Genomic DNA, 18,920 nt, shown 5'->3' on the forward strand with positions numbered 1-18,920 from the left:
GTCTTGATTTATCGCTTATGTTTCCTTACTGGTTCACTAGAATTGCGGTGGATGTAATTGGGAGGGAAATTATGGCATATAGTAATTGCAGAGAAAGTCCAGAGCGCACCCAGATTTACCATAGAGCTCTGTGTGTATATACAAGTCAGAATACGGAATAACTATGATAATTCAAATATCACTGTATGGTAACCATGGATACTTCTTGACATTTTTAGTGGTAGTGACTACTTTATCTCAGGACATCTGTCACAGAGCCAAATTTGGTCCTCAGTTAAGCATGTAGTGTTCCCATTAAAATCAAAGGAGATTTGTCCCTTTAGTGAGACAGAATTAGACTGTAAGTGCTGGAAGCTTTGCTATTTTCCTGAGTCTGTAGCTAGGATATTTTAACGGATACCCTTTTTCCCTAATGCACCTCTCCAAGTTAAGCATCAAGAACTCTTAAGTTAAGACTTAACATGGGAATCATCTATAAAGAGTTAAGATTTAATTGAGCTTTGGGAGCGTTAGCATTTTGATTCATGATAGTTCACCAAAACGTTCTTCTTTAGTAGTTGACTTAAGGTTTAGGGAGAAATTGCAGGATTTTTCTAGCATGGGCAACTTGAAAAAGCGTCAGGCTTGATGCCATCCTGTTGCTCTGCAGAAGCAGCTGAAGGTACGACTGTGTCACCTCACTGGGTACCTCAGGAAGGGTAGGAAGTTGTAGGCGCACCCTGGCACGATGCATGATAGCGCTGGGAGAGTGTGTACCCCAAAATGGGGCCCACATGAAACGTGGCAGGCTGCTCCGTTGTAAGCTATGGCTTCAAAATCAAATCCCAAGGTAGTCACTTTATGGATACCAAGCACCTTCTTAAAAAAAGTTAGAAAAACTTAAGGCAAAAAACAGATGTGAGAGAGACTTTGAAAGTTGGGGGCTTGCAGTGCGCGGTTAAAGCCATAACCAGCAGATTTTGAGTCTCTGTGTCATCTGCTCGAAGAAAAGCTGCCTGGGTGGCATGTTTTCCACCCCAGCCCCACACATTCACTTTCCTCCATACAGGGGAAATGTGTGTTTCTCCCTTTCCGATGGTAAAAAAAATCTACAACTTTCAAATGCTGCTACAACTCCGTATTGTATTTTCATGAATTATACCAGAGTAGTAAATGATTTATTCCAGAGTGCCACAATTGCAGGCCGTGCCCTACAGTTGGCAAAACCAGTAGCTCAGTCTATATGGAAATGGCTTCACACTGGTTTTAGAAGAGCCATAAAAGTGTACGCAGGTGAAATCTGCATCCTGACAAAGAGAATCCCAATAAATCATGTTGCATCTTCCTTTTTTCTTTTTTTTTTTCTTTTTTTAAATTTTTTTTAGCTTTGCAGATTTCTTCACAGATCTTTGCTTTGGGGATTTTCTGCATGCTTTTCTTCCAGACATTGCCAGGCTTATTTTCTTATTTACTTCTGGAAGTGTCACCAGATTATAAAAGTGCACGTGTGTCTATTTTTTTCTTTTCTTCCATTTAGGTAGATATATTACCTTTATCATGGACCCATTTCAATATGTCTATGTCATCCGAAACAGCAAGCAACTTGAATTTCATGAATTTGCTGATAAAATGGCTTCCAAAACTTTTGACTACCCAGCCTTGTCGAAAGGAAAATTCCCCGATCTCAAGGAAAACCTGCACAGAATCTACCAGTATCTACAAGGCAAGCCTTTGGATATCATTTCTGACCACATGATGAAAAATCTCCAGGATATATTTGAATGGAAATGCTCACAAGCAACAGATTGGGAAACAGAAAAAATGTACAAATTCTGCTGCTCTGTAATGTTTGAAGCCAGTTTTGTAACACTATATGGAAGAGTTCCTGCTGCAGATGGCCACAAAGTTATTAGTGAAATCAGAGACAAATTTATCAAGTTTGATGCCAGCTTTCCCTATTTAGCTGCAAACATACCGATTGAGTTGCTAGGAGCTACCAAGAAGGTTCGGAAGGAGCTTATACATCATTTTTTACTTCAGAACATGACAAAATGGCTGGGAGGGTCAAAAGTGGTCCAAGCCAGACAAGATATATTTGAGAAATATGAGCTGCTTGGAGATTATGACAAAGCAGGTAGGAAACTTATGAATGATTGCTTGTCTAAAATAAAATAATTTACTATAGACCTTTGAAATAAAAAGGCAAAATGGCGACCTTGAAATTTTTTTATGTTCTTTCTAATTGGCTAATGATAAAATGTTTTACTCTGAAACAACCCTCTATGATAATTGATTTTTTTTTTTGTGTTGAGGTGGTAAAACAAGATACTTAATGGTGATAATGAGAAAGATTATAACTGAGCTGCATTTCCTCCCCTTATTCCCCCCACCCCCCCCGACATTACATTTCAAACTATTCTCATTAAGCAGAAAATTAGACTTCAGAAGCCTATTGGTCCTCATTAGCATTCACTGATCCTTGGCTGGGTCTGTGTCCTAACATCTTTTAATTAGCACACTGCAAATCTAATCAGTGTAATAAACGCTATTAATCTTCCTTTTCACTTATTTTCTCCCAGCACATCATTTTGCCTTCCTGTGGGCCTCTGTGGGAAACACGATTCCAGCTACATTCTGGGCCATGTATTATCTTCTGCGGCACCCAGAAGCTCTTGCAGCGGTGCGTGACGAGATTGACCATTTGCTGCAGTCAACAGGTCAAGAGAGAGGGCCCACGTATAACATCCACCTCACCAGAGAACAATTGGACAACCTGGTCTACCTGGGTAATTTATTTTTATCTGTTAGGAAGAAAAGAGGGGCTCTGCCGGCAAACTCGCTTTATCACTCATTTCTGTTTACTGAGAAGGTGGAGGACACAGCTGCCTAATTGACATAATAACACCCATTTACATCAATTATAAATTATGTAGTTTATAGCTGTAGATACTCTCATTGCATGTAAACATTAAAGCCTAGGTAATTAACTATGCAAGGTATGCAAAAGGCTAAATCGAAGCTTTGCAATTATTTGAAAAAAAGTTGATGCCTATTAAGTTGTTTGATTCTGAGCATCTGCCGAAGTGTTAATGCATTTCAAATACTTCTGTATGGTACTGCCAAGAAAGACCCTTTTCTGAAATTAAAGTGGGATAATGTATTTAAACTGCAAATGTAATTTTTTCACAAGCAGTTTCTTTCTTTCTCTCTCCGTAACAAAACAAAAAGCGTTCTAAAGCGAGCTTCGTTGAGCCTCGGAACAAAATATAAGAAGGTAAAGCTTTACAGAGTGGAGATGGCGTTTCCCATATTGAACAAAGTATCTTGATTCAAAATAAGGGAGCTTGACGTGAGATACAAATCTTCCAATTCTAGATCAGTGTTTCAGAGGGAGATCCTTGTCAGCGGCCATTAGAAGTTGTTTGATCCAGGAGCTGGGTAGGCCTTCAGAGTATCAGCTGATGGTGTCACTTGGTTTGCTAGTGCACAGGCACTGGCAAGATAAATGTGAAAATTAGTCCAAGGGAGGAGAGAGGGTGTAGCAGGTAGGAGCCTAAACTGTAAGCATCTGGAAGTCTCCATAGGCAGCGTTAGCAGGGTAGACAAGAGGTGAACAAAAGCATAAAGGTTCCATATTCTTCTCTTTTGAAATATTGAAAACGGTCCCCTGTTGAAACTGAGCTCACGACTGTATGTTTTGGTAGCTCATGGCCTGAACTGATGTTCCGCTCTTAAAAGAAGCTGTGTCAAGCCAGGGTGGTGGAGCAGTGCGGTCTCTGAGCCTGGTTTGGATCTCGGTAGTAGCTGCCCTTCTCCGGGACCATCCAGTGCGGCATGTCTTAAGAACCTGGGTTCAAACTTGAATTGTTTCTCATAGTACAAATATAAAATCAAGTTTGATCTGGTTACTTTTTGTTAGATCATTAGTGTTAATCTCGTATAGCGTGAGTCTAGTAAATTGGTTTCATCTGGAGTCACAGCTGGTTTGGTGCAGGTTTATCTCTTAACCAATGGAGGATGCTTTTGAAATAGGGGAGATATCTGATGACGGGGACACTTCTGAAGAATAACATGACATTCTAAGTGTTTAATGTACTTTTAAGGACCACAAGTAAAATCGCTTCATATCAGAGTTAGCATCCACCAAAAAACAATAGAAAAGGAAAGTTACCGAGCATCAAGAACATCAACAGAGAATTTATTTTTTATTTGGAGGCAGCAATGGGAATGGCAAGGAAAAAAAAAAAGAGAGAAAACCAAAAGCATCCCAGAAGTGTAGGAAGAAGGAAAATAAAAGCATTTACTTCACTAAAACCATCTGGTGCAAAATGGTATGAACAGTTTAAAACATTAACTGTGTCATTCCTCTGCTGCTCCTTGAAATCCTGAAGTACTTTGGTAACATTTGATTTATGTGTTGAGGGGAAAGTGCCACATCCTACTTTGTAGTATTCTTGTAACACTTTTGTTAAATTTTATAATCGCGTTAAACGTAATGTGATATGAACAGAAGCTAGATTTCCATTCTTCTGGCACTTAAGTCATAAAGGGCTGGATACTGTCCCATAAAGTAGTAATATAGAAAAAAAATCTGTACCATAAGAGAATTAAAATTCATGCTTCAGTGGAAAGGGATGTTTTGTTAATAAATGTGTAGGAGGGACAAAGGTCCTGATGTGCATTGCTTGCAGACCAAAAATCCCCGTGTCGCAGGGAGGTTGTGGGCCAGCACTGCCTTTGCCCTTGCAGCTCGCTGACCCCAGCCTCTGAGGCTGAGCTTTCCCTATTCCCTCTCCTGCCCTGGGCCAACCCAGAGCACCGAAAACCGGGATTTGAGTCCCTGCTCTCGAGTAAGGCAGACCAGGTGGGATTCTTGTACGTTCATCACCTTGTCATCTCGTTCTCCTGTTTTAAGCGCTCCGATTCTCCGTCCTCTTTTTGGCCTACTGTAACAAGAGCCTTTTTTTGGATTCCTCATGCTATGGAGAGCAAGCAAGTATTGCTAGGAAGCCTTTCTCCGGAAGCAATGTTTTTATTATGGTCAGATTCTTTGGGTCTAGGGAACAACGTGGCCTGATTTGTTTCTAAATTATAAGCACAGGTATGTGATTTTTTTTTATAATAATGAAAAAAAAAAAAGGCTTTCAACCCACAGCAAAACTATCAAGTTTTGGCCCTGATTATTTTTTTTTTCCGATGGCATTTCTGGGGCAGCACACTCGGTTTTGTCTACGTAAGACTTTTCCCGAAACCCAAATGCGCGTATTTGTGTGCGCAGAGTAACATACGTTATTAGTCGTTATGGCTCACAACGGAGCTCTAATATGGTAAACGACACATGAGAATGGTCTGTCGGTTTTTATGGTTAAAATGGAAATGCAAAGGGTAAAGCAGAGATATACTCAGTGCACGTTTGATGCTAGGCATGTTTAGTCAGTTCATTTGTTTAATATTAGTCCATTCACTTATATGGTGAAGTATTCTTGCCCCAGGTCATTGCTGAATCCCAGATATTTCCTGCGAAAAGAGCACGGCTTGAAAAAATGTTTCGTACACAGAAAAGGGTAGGAACCCAAAAGCAGCTACTGCGGAGCGCGTAGTCGTAATAGAAACGCTAAACGTGAAAATTACTGGTTGGATTGAGAGAAACGAATATATCTTCCTGGAATGGGCTGGGCAGTACCATTTAGTTCTTAGTAAGATGCAAATGTACTTGTTTCAGCTCATCGTTTGTGTTGGCACACCGTGATGCCTGTGGGTAAATGCCCCCCCCCAAATATTTGCATACTCGGTAGCTATTTTCCTACAATAGACTCTAATAATTATAGTACCCTATTACCTGCTCTGTGTTAGTGTAAAATTAACAATCCATTATGCACAATAAGTTTTATAAAACATTTACAGATCGAGATCATGTTTAATTAAAATTAACTTGCCTACGAAAGCCAAATGCACTTATGATTCGCAATGACCTTTTATTACCTGCAGTCCCTTGTTTTGGCTGGATGATTGACAGCTTGCTGTTTGGCTACCATGTTGTATTTCAGCTGACAAGACTTTTCATTTTAACTCAATTTGCCTGCCTATCACAAGCTGGTGGCAGGCCAGGCTCAAGTCACCCAGCTTTGCCTCAGCAGCTTGCTCTATTTCTCATTAGTACGCATTTATTCAGTGGAAATTGGAAGACAAATGCTTGAAGGCATGTGAACTAAGTATAGCAAATTAGGGTTTAAAGACTGAATATTTATAAGTATATTGAAACAGTTTTTAAAAAAAAAAATCTAGAATGAATTGGAAGCTGAGTCCTAGCTTTAGTATAAGAGAAACGAAGAGAAAAGTGGGAGGATTCTAAGAATAACAATACTATGAGAGATATCTCTCTTTTTTCCCCCCCCTCTCTCTCTCTCTAGAAAATATGTAAAATCTCTCTGACAACACCTTATCAAACAACAGCCTGCCTTCTTTATGTAGCGCTCGCACAGTGAAGTTTAGCTTCTCATGTGTGTAAGAAGGGGGGGAAAAAAAAAAAAACGAGGGTCATGTTCATTTGCTGCTTGGTTATCCCTTGGTATGCTTTAAATTGCCTTGTTTGTTCGGCACAAGCACAGAAACAGATGTTGCTCTACCGTGCTGGATAATTTACTGTACCTCACGGTGCAGAATGGAAGGCCTCCCAAGCTACCCAGCTGGTCTGTCAGCGGCGATGGCTGGTGTCTGCTGAACTATGACAACTGCAAGTAGAGGCTGCAGTTTTATTGTGCAGTTGTCATTCCTCTCAATGTATAGCTCCAGTATTTGTGGAAAGCTGACTGTCTATTTTTTTTATTTTTTTTTTAACACGAGCCTGCAAAGCCGTATAAGCTCCATTCTCCTTTGTTGATCATAATGTGACTCATTACTTTTGTCATCTAATGATTATCGGCATGATCGCTCAGAGCGAGAGCCAAGCTCGCCTTCCACACATAACTGGTACTGGAAGGTAAAACAGATTTGTCATTTACGATCTGACCGCTAAGCCACACTTTGTGCTCCATTATTGTGATTAACTTCTGCATAAGATATGCTGCCCAATTGTCATTTGGGATCCGGCAGCGGGCAGGGACTGCCGCGCTTTCTGGGAGGATGTCCGCCGATAGGATGTGAGTGCAGCGCTTGGGCGGTTAAACATAAACCTGCTATTTCGCGGCGGTGCTTTAATAATTATTTTTCTTTTTTTTTTTTCTTCCCCCCTCCTTCCCCCTTCCTCGGTTGATTCCTGGTGTCACCGCGTATGTCGCCACCGTTTCCAAATGGTGAACTGGTGTGGAGTTACCAGCCTCATTTTCCGCAGGTTGAAGGCAGTCTGGGAGCGGAGGCAGGACCCTTCCTTTGTACCACGTAAAGTTTTGTTGCCAGAGCGCTGCCAGTTGAAATCTATCGTGTCAGGTGCCTTGTGGCTATCCGCAGTAGAGGCCATCTTCTGGAACCAGGGTTCTTTTCTGGCTTCGTCACCAACAAGCCGATTTGACTCTGCCTGATTATAGTAACGAAGGCAGTCCAAAAGAATATGCACAGACTCACTGTACGTCACATTGAATCACGGCGCTGGCCACACAAAGCTGACCGCAGCCTCATTTCTTTAGACAAATGCATGCTTAAGGAAAAACCTCCTGCAAGAAAGCATCCAGGGCCACTTTATTTGCTATGCATGCTGCACCAGATTTAATTTTTAGTGAAAGAACGTTTGTTATTATTTTTTTTCGGAGGCATCTACACTGGGTAGCTACTGCCTCTGATGAACTAACCTTGTGGGTGCAGCAGTTACAGTGCCTTGGTGAACACTTAAAGAGGGCTTATTTGATATCAGAGAACATAAATGCAGACACAAATGGATTATTATGTGCAAATGAAACCCTATTTTAGGCTATTTTTCACACTGATGATTAGAAGGAATCAAGTCACATACAACAGCGCCCATATACGCTGGTGGAAAAATAGTCAGTTTTGATTACAAAGTGAGAGATGCAGCCCTAGACAGGAGCTACATGCTGATATACATGCTATCAGAATGATTTATGCAAATTATGCATATTATTCCCAAAGGAATTCCTCCTCAAACTGCCAGGATAAATTGCCGGAAATTAGCCATAAAATCTGTCGTGCTAGGAGCAAAAGGTGAAGGCCACTGGGAAAGCAAGGACATTCAGCTTCTGGAGCCTTCCAGGATGCGATGGTGGAGACAGAAATCTTGCTTTCCCTAAGCCTGAAAGGACTGTATTTTGTTTTCTCTTGGCCAATTAAAAGTGTCTTTCTCTCTTAAAATTACCAGGCAAATAATGAATTGCTTTCATTCACTCTGACCATAACAGGCACTATTATTTGGCAGTGCAGTGCATTGAAAACAAAATAAATAAATTTAAAAATCCTCGGAATGACTATGGAATTAACAAGCGAAATGATTTTTTCTAACATATAGTCCTGCCATTACATCCAACAGCTTTCAAAAGGCAAGCTAAATAGCTCCGTGGATGCTTCGCTGGTATTTGCTTGTAACCTCTGAAATACGTGTAAATGCGTAAAGTGTTCCTGTTTTTCAACGTGATGCCTGAATAATGACTTTCCACCCCAAAACCGATGCTGCCTACAGCCGACAGGATTTCTCAGCACCACCAGTGGGAATCACATCGGGAGGTTCAGTGCCGTGGTTCCCCGCCCCGACCCTGCGGGGCTGTTTATTGCTTCCTCCTGGTCTCTGCTTTATGTTTGGTTTGTGGGTTGGTTTTTTTCCCTTTTTTTCTTTTTTTCCCTTTAGCCTGCCCTGCTAAACCTGTCGAGATTCAGCAGCTGTAGCCCTGTATAACTTCCAATCATCTTCCATATTTCTGATGCTTCCCCCCTCTCCGCTTTTGTTTAATCGCAGAGAGTGCCTTAAACGAGAGTTTACGAATGTGCTCGTCTTCCATGAACATTCGCATCAGCCAGGAGGATTTTGTTCTCAAGCTTGAAGGGAATCAAGAAGTTGGTTTGAGGAAAGGAGACTGGATAGCCCTTTACCCGCAGATTTTGCACATGGACCCCGAGGTCTATGAAGATCCTAAGGTAAACATTCAGCTGGTGCTACTCTTCCTACTCCAGGCACATTGCAGCCGACAAGCCTTTTGTCATCTGAGTTTTGTTGTGGTTTTTTTTGGTTTTTTTTTTACTGCTGTTCCTTCTTGTGGAACAAATCTTCCGACTTTCAGATGTATTTTCTAGGGCCCTATAGGTCAAAGGATTCATGGCCTGAAGCGAGAAATATGGTGATGAGACTGACTGCGACTGCTTTCAAAGGAATTGGCAATTGCACATTGACTACCATAAACTTTAGGCTAAATGTGGGTTTTGTTTGGCAGTGGATCATTTGATACCCAAGGAGGGCTGAATAATAGAAGGTGGTTTAAATAGCAAATAATGTGGGCCATTTAGCTAAGTGCCCCCAAAGCATCATTGACTCTCTGAAGCCCTATAATAGCAGTGTCTTACTTGAGCCTTATGCTTTTTCACCTCCCTTCGTAGGGATTCACCCCTTCTTGATCAATTAGTAGAGTGTTGTGAACTTGAGACTGTAAAGCTGTTGCTCTGCAGCGAAGCTCGGAGGGTAATTGTGTCATCTCCTTGTATTTTTCTCTGACGCTCGAGTTAATGAATATCAAAGACTTGAAATTAATCCACCCTGCCTCAGCCTTAATACGGCTTCAGAAGTTCACCACCTGCATGCAAATTGAATAGTCCTCGTCTGGGCTGTGTTGTTCCCTAGCCCAGGGTGCCACGGAGGAAGAGCGAGGGTGCACGCTGAGGCTGTTAAAGAGCTCATACCTGGTCCATTCTTCATCCCAGTTTTCCTAAACAAATGGCTGTCTCTTAGCCACGCTGATTTCCATCCTTGGCATTAGAGACAAAGAAGGGATCTGGACTTTTTTACATGTTTCTAGAAAACCCATGTTAGAGGCATTGCTCTCTGAGGTTCTGCCTTTTGGGAATTTAAGGGTATGAGGTCACAGAGGAAAGATGAGATTCAAGTGCCTTGTTGGTGCGGGACAGCATCTCGCTGTGCAGGAACTCCACCAGCCTCGGTGAGAGGAGGTGTGGAGCGTGTCAGAGTTAGCAGGAGTAACGTATAGTCACCGGGATGAACACTGGAGCCGTGAAAATAACATCCAGGAGGGCTCTGCTGGCTGTCCCCACCCAAAACTGAAGACAAAGCCCGCTGAGAAAATTAGGGGTTTAAAAAATCATCCATATATTGGCAAATAGTTGATTAATATTGCTATCCTTGAAAAGTAACAACTAACAAATAAGCTTTTTCTCATTTTATTCTTAACACTTTATTTTGGAGAACATTATTGATTTGTCAAAAGTCCATCTGTTTGTTTAAGTTCTAGACCAAAAGCATCAGTGTGGAAACTGATCCCCTCCCTTATCCAATAATTGCCGGAATATATTACCATATTTCCATTGCTTGAATATATCTGCTTAGTATCAGCTCTGCTCAGCTTTCACAGTACAGCTTTAGTTCATATATTTTATCTTTTTGATAGTGAATGAGCAATCCACACATTGCAGTACATTGATTTCAGCACATGGGCCCTCTCGAAAAGTGGGGAAATCACTGTTCTGTTTGGTTCTTAAAATATGCAGTGTGCTTTCAACAATAACTACTGAGGATCAGATAGAGATGGAGAATGAATTTTTTGAAAGGTGCAGTCTTGAGCTTGTCATGTATTTAGGGAAAACTTTCCTGGGAAAACAGGCAGCTTGACGAGATAATTTTGTAGCAATGCTTTTCTCCTGGATACATAAATTTAAGTTCAAGCTATCTTCTGCTTTGGCACCATATTGTATATAAGCATATAATGTTGACCTCTTTCTCCACTCATCAAAACCTAAATAGATGAGTCGGTTTTCTATAAAGTGGATAAGTGAACCCCTAAATCCTAACTCAGCTAGTTACAGAGCTCAGTAAATGAACCCTGCAAATGCCATAGAGTGAAATACCAGGAAAGCCTGCAGGAAACCCTACATGGTGGCTTCCCAAACAAAGCTAAATGTGAGATGTGACAGAGAGAGACTTATATCGATCACAGGGGATCGCTCAATTTTCATAATACTCTTAGCAGGCCATCCACACAGAACTTCTACACCTGTTCTTGCTCGGTGTCTTCACCTTTTCCTTGCCGTCAACCATCCTATCTCTTTCAAAGAGGCCTTGTGCATGCCTGAAAGTTCCTTTGTTATCAAAAATCAGTCTTTAGCCAGCAAACTGGCTTTTGAGGAAACACTATCCAACCCGAGGGGCTTCAGCAGCACAAGCCTGAGTTTGATGTCATTGTCATTGGCTCCATTCCTGTCTCACACTTGTTTTCTGCTTTCCCTATTCCTTAGACACCAATTTATATTTTTTTTTGTTAAAAGCAATTACAACTCTCCAAAGGCTCTTAAGACGACAAAGACAGCATAAGGTTTGTCCCAGTGTGTCTGTGTGTTCAATACCACGGTTCTTAATTGCTCCAGACGCCAGGAGTGCACCTTGTGGAAAGATTCCAACAAAGTGAAGAGCTCTGGGTTGGGTTGGTTTTTTGGGCTGTTGCAGCTCATATATAGCAGTGCTTTTTTAGACCAGCAGGATTTACATTTCAGGAACTGAATTTTTTTTAAGGACAAAGCGGTATTCTGGGCTTTCTTACTGTGCTTCTTCAAATGAAGCAGTAACTTACCAGGAAAAAAAAAATGGCATGCTTCCTTTCAGCTGGTGTGTTCAAAGAGACTGAAAAGAATGACTTGTCAGTGGAAACACATATGTAATCACCTTTATCTTTGTGGAAAATCCAGGCCTCTGCTATTTAGAGAAACAAGCTCCCGTTCTTCCGCACCCAAAGTTACATCCCCTCCAGAGCACCCTGTACCCCTTCCCTTTCTCATAGACCACCTCCCCTGCTACTGTTTTTCCTCCACAGCAAGACCTGCAGTGCGTGGTTTTCGTGAGCCTTTAGTCTAATGGGTAGATCGGTATCAGTGTATTTTTCATTGTGGTGTGGGTTTTTTTTAATCAGTTGAGGTTGGTTTCTGTCTGACTGACTTGTTCCCAGCCAGCTCCAAATGGCTGCTGCTATAGCAGATGTATGCAAAGCAGGACAAATGCTAATGAGTGACCATAAGCAAGAAGTGTCTGTCATTTTTATTCAAAGCATGCAGGAGGATTTTGTAAGTGGTTAATTTGCCGTTGACTGAGTGAGGATGCCAGATCTCCTTCATTCAAAAACACGAATTATGTCTAAACAGGGATCCTGCTACTGGAAAAATAGAAAGATTTCCAATTTATGGAATGCAGGTTACAAGCGCAACTTGGAAGCACCCTCTTTATAATGGTCAGTCCCTGGCGGTTGTCCTGCTTTGCGCACAGCTTCCGGAGCAAACCGTTTGAAGGTCAGATGTGGCAAATTAAGCAGCAACCATCTCCAACTGAAGGGAAAATTGACTACAAAGCATCGGGTCTGGTTTTCGAATAATCTGCACCACTGGGTGCAAAAGAAGGATGGATTTTGCTCTAGCTTGCAAGAACAAGATCAGTGCAATGCATTAATTTATTCATAGGCATTTGCAGAATTTGGCAGATTATCCTTATTCATGATGTATGTACCACACTGAGCGCGTATGATGCTTTACAAGAAAATTGTCCTTCCACTAAGGTTCATTGTCCCTGCTACAAAGCGGTCAAAATCTAATTACAATCAATATAGGCCAGACACTCAGTGGATGAGACGTGGAAGTTGAAGGAGCTTGATGTAAAAGGGCTAAGCTAAGTAAGTGGATTTAAGGAGTGTTCTTTGCAGGGAAGATAATGTGAGTTAATGAAACTTGAGGGAACCAACTAAAAAGGAGAAGCTGTCAGCTCCTTGTCTTCCTCTTTATCTTATTTTCTGGGTTTCAGAAGCGTTACCGTTGTGCAAACAAAGCAACTCGTGTAACTGCCTTGTTAGATATCACGCTCCCTCTCTCTCTTATTTTCAGGAGTATAAGTTCGATCGATACATAGAGAATGGCAAGAAGAAAACCACGTTCTACAAGGCAGGAAGAAAACTGAAGTATTTCCTAATGCCCTTTGGCTCTGGGATCAGCATGTGTCCGGGGAGGTTCCTCGCAATGAATGAGATGAAGATGTTTCTTTTCTTACTATTGGCTCATTTTGATGTAGAACTAGCGGAAAACAAAGCTGTCAGACTTGATAACAGTCGTATGGGCCTTGGTATCCTCCTGCCAGACGTTGATATTGCCTTCCGCTACAAGCTAAGGTCCTGAAGAAAGTGAGCGGCTGCCTATATGCCTTCTACTAATCTCCACGTTTGCTCTGTTTCATCACTCAGCTTTGTATTTTTGGAAACATTTGCTTTTCCCTCTCTGCTTTTACCTCCTTCCTATTTGTTTCTAAGGAGAAAAGCCCTTGGGCTGGAGGTAGATATCAGTCGTGGGGACAGGCAACCTCAATTTGTCCTGCCTGATTTGTGACTAATGAGGTGAGATGACAAGAGTTTGGCCAAGTAAATAGCCCAACGTCCCTACAAGAGGTCCCTACAAGTCCCCATATACACTTGGCTATGAGTTGAGTAGGATTTACAGGGAGGATGACATCAAGCTGGATTCAGGCCATTTATATGGGAAACAGGCTCAGCAGCCCCCTCTGACAGGGGTTCCCCCTGGGTAGATCCAGAGGTCCCATACACCCGCCACCTGGAGGCATCTCTGCATCTGCTCATAGAAGCATAATAGCAAGAAAGGGGGAACTTAATTCTGGGGAGGAGGGGTGTGTGTGTGAAAGAATTTTTAGTGATTATTATTCTAAGTTTTTATTTACCCTGTTCCCTTCATGGTCTTGAGTATCTTAGCCCTTAGTTGGGAGGTGTGATGGAAGCTGTGCAGGGTGGTGGTGGGTGATTTGCAAGAATGTCTTACTGGCAACACATTTCTGACTTCAGTTTTATGTACCAAGGGTGAATGCTTCGCTTTTCTTCTTTTTTTTTTTTTTTTTTTTTTTGGTGCAATGCAAAGAAATTAAAATCTGTGATTTTTCCCTGCAGTCATTTAAGGTCAGAAGGGAGGTTCTGTTGATTTTAATAGGCTCTGGATCAAGCCTAAATTATCTATTTTGGCTTTTGAGCCAGAACAGTATATTCTTCAGGGAGAAAATATATGAGCCTGTTTGAAATGATTCTATCATCTCAAAAGTTACCTTCTGTTTGTCTTACTGTTTTCATAGTAACACATTCGTGTGTTTATTTTGACCATGTATTGTGTTTGTTCCTTTCTCCAAAAAGGCAAAAGAAGAAGAAGGCATGCCCTCAAGGGCAAGTGTGGTATCTAAAACTACTTTTTAATAGTCTTTTACTGTGCCTAAGTTATGCATAGGCAGAGTAGTGTCACCTCTGTTTGGAAAAGACTTGTCCATCTACAAATTGGAAAATAGGCTCTTCCCTTGGGACAAAATTTGAGCAAGCAAAAACACTGGGCAACCACAGAAGTTGTCTGTACACTGACTGCCCAACCTGCTTCACTGGTGACCAGCTCTTCTTTCAAAAATTAATTTCCTAGTGTGCGAGATCTGAGATTTTTAGACCTTGTCTCTCTTCCCAGACATCGCTTCAGAGGCTGATGAGGATTCTCATGGCTGTCCAGTCTCGGTTTGCCAAGATGATAATTGTGATGGGAGAGTAGCCATGACTGTGTGCCTTGCCTTGTGTTCCCAAAAAACATCTCTCTTTGGGATGTGCCAGCGTAAGTTTTTTAAAATCAGAAATTTTGCTCATCCCTAAAGCACTTGATGGAAACTCTTACGTACATACTAAGGATTAGAATTATTTATTGTTCTTTGTGTAGAAGCCTGTTTAGTTATTCGTGTAAAGCACATACCCTAAATAAGCATCAGCATCAGCAGAAAGGCTTTCAGAAATTGGCACAGCCACATTCCAAATCCTCCGAGGAGAAAATTGTGGTTTTGTGAGATATATTGGATAAACATTTTCTCTTCATATATAATATCAGTAATGTCTACAGTGTTGGAGTACGCTTACATTAAATGGGCTTTGCAGTTGATTAAATGCTTTAACTTTGCTTCAACATTTAATCAACAGCAAAAGCTGATTATTGCTTTGTGCCACAGAATAAAATTTGTTTCTATGGAGAGGTTCTTGTACTCAAGTCACTTACTGCTGTAGTTACTCTGTAGGAGCTATTCCATACTCAGCCATAGCTCACAATCCAGTTTGGACATTAGAGCCTGGTTTATTGAGAGAGGAAACATTGATATCATTATACTGTTGACTGTATTCCATTATTGCTTAAATGTAAGCTGTAAAATGTCTCATGCCACAGTTATGATAAATCTTTCTTTGGCATCCAACTTTGAAACAAACCTGAAGCTACTGCGAAAATAACAGTAGGTATTTGTTTTAAACATGAGACTTTTTTTTTGTAATTGTATTCTATTTTTAGGATTTTGAATTAGAATATCACAGGCTACTGCATAATTTGGTAGGACATCATAGGTCTGTGCCAAAAGTACACGCAAATCATTAGTAATTTCAGATTAATTGCTGATCAGTTTGTATAGTATCTATTTTGAAATTAAAAGAAGAGCTAGATTGTCTACAAAATAGCAGATTAAATCTGTAGGGCATGCTTCCATTTAAAAAAGAAAAAAAGGGCCAGAATCTTTCCTAGGAGTTGCAGGAAATGTCCATGATGGCACTTGGAGGCCTTGCATCGGGGTTGGAGAGCACTCTTTGCACCATGCAAGAGGCCAGTGTTTTAAAATCATAGAATGGTTAGAGTTGGAAGGGACCTTAAAGATCATCAGGTTCCACACCCCCCCACCGTGGGCAGGGACACCTCCCACTAGACCAAGTTGCTCAAAGCCCCATCCAGCCTGGTCTTGAACATTTCAAGGGGGATACACTTTGCTGGGATAAAAGTTAGTTGCTCTTTTTGCTCAGGGACCAAAATAATCAAACGTAAATCAGGACCAGCCCAGCCTGTCCTGGAACTGTGTCCCTGGAAACCCACGCTCCTGGTAGATTAGTTCTGCTGGTAAGCAATGCATCACTACCTTAGCCTACCCCAGCTGCAGGGGAGGTAAGCCTCACACCCCTCTAAAGTCACAAGTGCTAGAGCAGGACAGAGGAAACGTTAAGCCCTTCTGGTCCATCTACTCAGTAGCTAAGGAGGTGACTTATTGAGAGTCAGCAGCTGGTCTGACCAGGAGGGACTGGTTCTCCGAGGAGCAGGGAGTGAAAGGCCCACGGTGCCAGTATTCCTGGTCAATAAACCATAGCAGCACAACGGGATGAACGTGAACCATCCCTGGAGGTCCTAGCTGGAGCCAAGCTGGCCGCAGCGTGCTGCACCGAGGAGAGCATGTTTCATGACGTAGGGAGCAATACGGTTTTTGATGACCTCCTCTGTCGCAGAACCCAGGAGCGACCCGCTCTTAGCGTCTGTCACTGGGGCCTTAAGATGGCAAAACCACCTAAGCAGAAACGGCAGCGCTGTTTGCAAGCGTTCAGGTGCCGGTGGTGCTGCAGAGGTGAGCGGTGGGAGGCAGTCGCACCTTGTGCTTCCTTGTCTCTCCTCTCCACTTCAGCGGGGGGGGGGGGGGGGGGGGGTCTGGCCTGCAAGCCCAGCAATGCTCCTCCGGTCCACTCACCCAGCAGGGGTAGGGTCAGACAGGAGGAGCACACGGGTGCCCCTTCGATTTGTCTGCTGTTCCTCTAGCGAAATGGGGCACGCAGTCACCAGTATGAGATGCGACTCGGCTGGTCAGGACCAGCCTCCAACTGTAAGTTGTCACTGCCTGTGGCTATATCGATAATATCTTCTGCTATTAAAAAAAAAAATTATAATCTTTTTTTCTTACATAAAATAGGTTTGCTAAGTCAGTATGGCCCTTTATAGCACCCAAGAAGAAAAGTGAATTCATCATCAACTAATGTGAATGCTAAAATGTGATTTTTTTTTTTATTACTATTCTTATTTTAATTTACAGATCGTATGCTCTCCATTTTCATGCTGGCATTCAGTACTGCTATAAGCTACTGTAAACTTTTAAACTGTCACATTACTTAAAAGACCATGCTAGTCTATGTGTACCTGTTTGCAAATTAAGACTTTCACATCTCTGCCAATATGTCTTAATGTGCTAATACAAAACCATGTAAGAGTTATTCTTCAGTTTGTGCTTTTGAGCCAGTTGCATATCACTAGTTTTGGCATTGCTACTTTTATGAATAATTACTGGTCTGTGAATTTCTCTTGTAGAATTATAAATGATCTTTTATTTCGTCATTATTGAACTTTCTGACATTCAAAAGATTTTGGATTGCTCTTAATTGTGCAAACTGACATTTTGTATATAGATGAGCAACGGTTAGGTTCTACTTTAATAGTTAATATCCATCATTAAGGCTCTTAGATCAAATAAGGTATTTTGTGAATTTCTGAGCAAGAAAATTGAAACTTCATTATTTTAGTAATCTAACATCTTAAGTGAATTTTGTATTTCAAGGACAAAATAAAAATGAATATATCTATTTTAATATTGAATGACTGTCCATGGTATTTTTTTTGCAGCTTACATTTACACTTTTCTCACAGAGTCACAACTATTGCTTTCATTTTTAAATTATTAATTCAGCATACTGCGTTTTTATCTTACTTGATCTTGACAGGTATGTCTGTAAGGAAGAAAAAAAAAAAGCCTTGGGCATGGAGCAACTTCTTTGAATTTAGGAAATGATCAAATCTGTTTTACCCCACATCAAACTTCAGCCAGTTCTTATCAAACGAGAAGAAAAAAAAAAAAGTCGTGCTTCTGACATTCTTAGGACATTATTCAAAATTAGTATAAAGATCTGCAATCCACTGGTGATTCCCAAATACAGCTCCTAGGCTTTTCCTTTTGCAAACCTTTGTGTAGTACAAGACGTACTACCTAGTGTAAAATATTCTGTCCTCTCGGATCATTCATTTTAAAAGGGGAAATGAATGGCAATGGTTGCAATATACAGCACTGCACCAGCAAAGCACACCTTGGCTTTCCTAAGTATCACTGTAGCTACAGAGTTCTACAAGTAGGTATTTAATATGAAGGTTGTACCCTAAAAACATCAGTGTTTCTTCATTCCTTCACGCAGAAATGCTTGTCAGGTACGTCTGTGAGAGTTGCTGAAGATACGTCCTAGAGAAAAAAGACCTGCAGCATTTTTCTGGGTTTGATAAATGTGTTTGTAACTCTGCAATTTTTTTAACTCCAGGTTATATTAGAAGTTACTGAAGTTTATAAATAAAAAGTGGCATTGCTTGAGATTTCTTGAAGGGCACATTTCTGAGTGAGTTTTCCATGATGATCTGAAAGATAGCTTTGCGGGGGAATTAATAAGACCTCCAACACTGTGTTTTATTTAATATTTGTTCTGACGCTAGATGCTTTCTTGATGTTACTTATATTACACTGTATTTTAAAATTATTTGAAACATCAGTTTATGCATGACATATGCTTAATTCATATGGATAGAGCTATTTTAACAGTCAGACCATGGAAAGTGAAGTATTTTCCTGCCCATTACCTAAACCAGCCTGTGTACCCTGGCTAGTCATGTCCCGATAATCACAACATACTAGAAAAATGATCTCATTACAAAACCACCATTTTAATCTACACTTGTGAAAGTATTGTGAGCCTGAAGTTATTGTCTATGTTTATAAATAGCAATAAGTATGAAGAAAAGGTTGCTGCATATAAAGAAGCATATAAAAAAATATAGAAAGTGTTCCACTTTCATTTGAAACCCAAGAATTAAACTGCAGTGGGATCTTTATCCTCATATAAAGCAGTACTACGCAGCCTTTGCTATGTGTCAGGCTTGCCTGGGACCTC

At 41.1% G+C, this 18,920-nt stretch overlaps 1 protein-coding gene across 2 annotated transcripts in view; it reads left to right on the forward strand.

Annotated features, from left to right (window-relative positions):
• LOC128905257 (cytochrome P450 7B1) overlaps positions 1 to 18,920 on the forward strand; it is a 131,899-nt gene extending 112,979 nt beyond the window's left edge. The window contains exons 3-7 of one of the 2 annotated variants that reach the window (XM_054191073.1): positions 1,517 to 2,113; positions 2,559 to 2,765; positions 8,879 to 9,057; positions 13,006 to 13,298; positions 14,623 to 18,920. In XM_054191073.1, coding sequence (XP_054047048.1) covers positions 1,517 to 2,113; positions 2,559 to 2,765; positions 8,879 to 9,057; positions 13,006 to 13,293 — 1,271 coding nt within the window. In that variant the 3' untranslated portion in view covers positions 13,294 to 13,298; positions 14,623 to 18,920. Of the gene's footprint in view, positions 1 to 1,516; positions 2,114 to 2,558; positions 2,766 to 8,878; positions 9,058 to 13,005 lie in introns of both variants that reach the window. The other variant, XM_054191072.1, reaches the window with a different exon arrangement.

The sequence above is a fragment of the Rissa tridactyla genome, chromosome 2, assembly GCF_028500815.1.
Source record: "Rissa tridactyla isolate bRisTri1 chromosome 2, bRisTri1.patW.cur.20221130, whole genome shotgun sequence".
In the NCBI taxonomy this organism is placed as follows: Eukaryota; Metazoa; Chordata; class Aves; order Charadriiformes; family Laridae; genus Rissa; species Rissa tridactyla.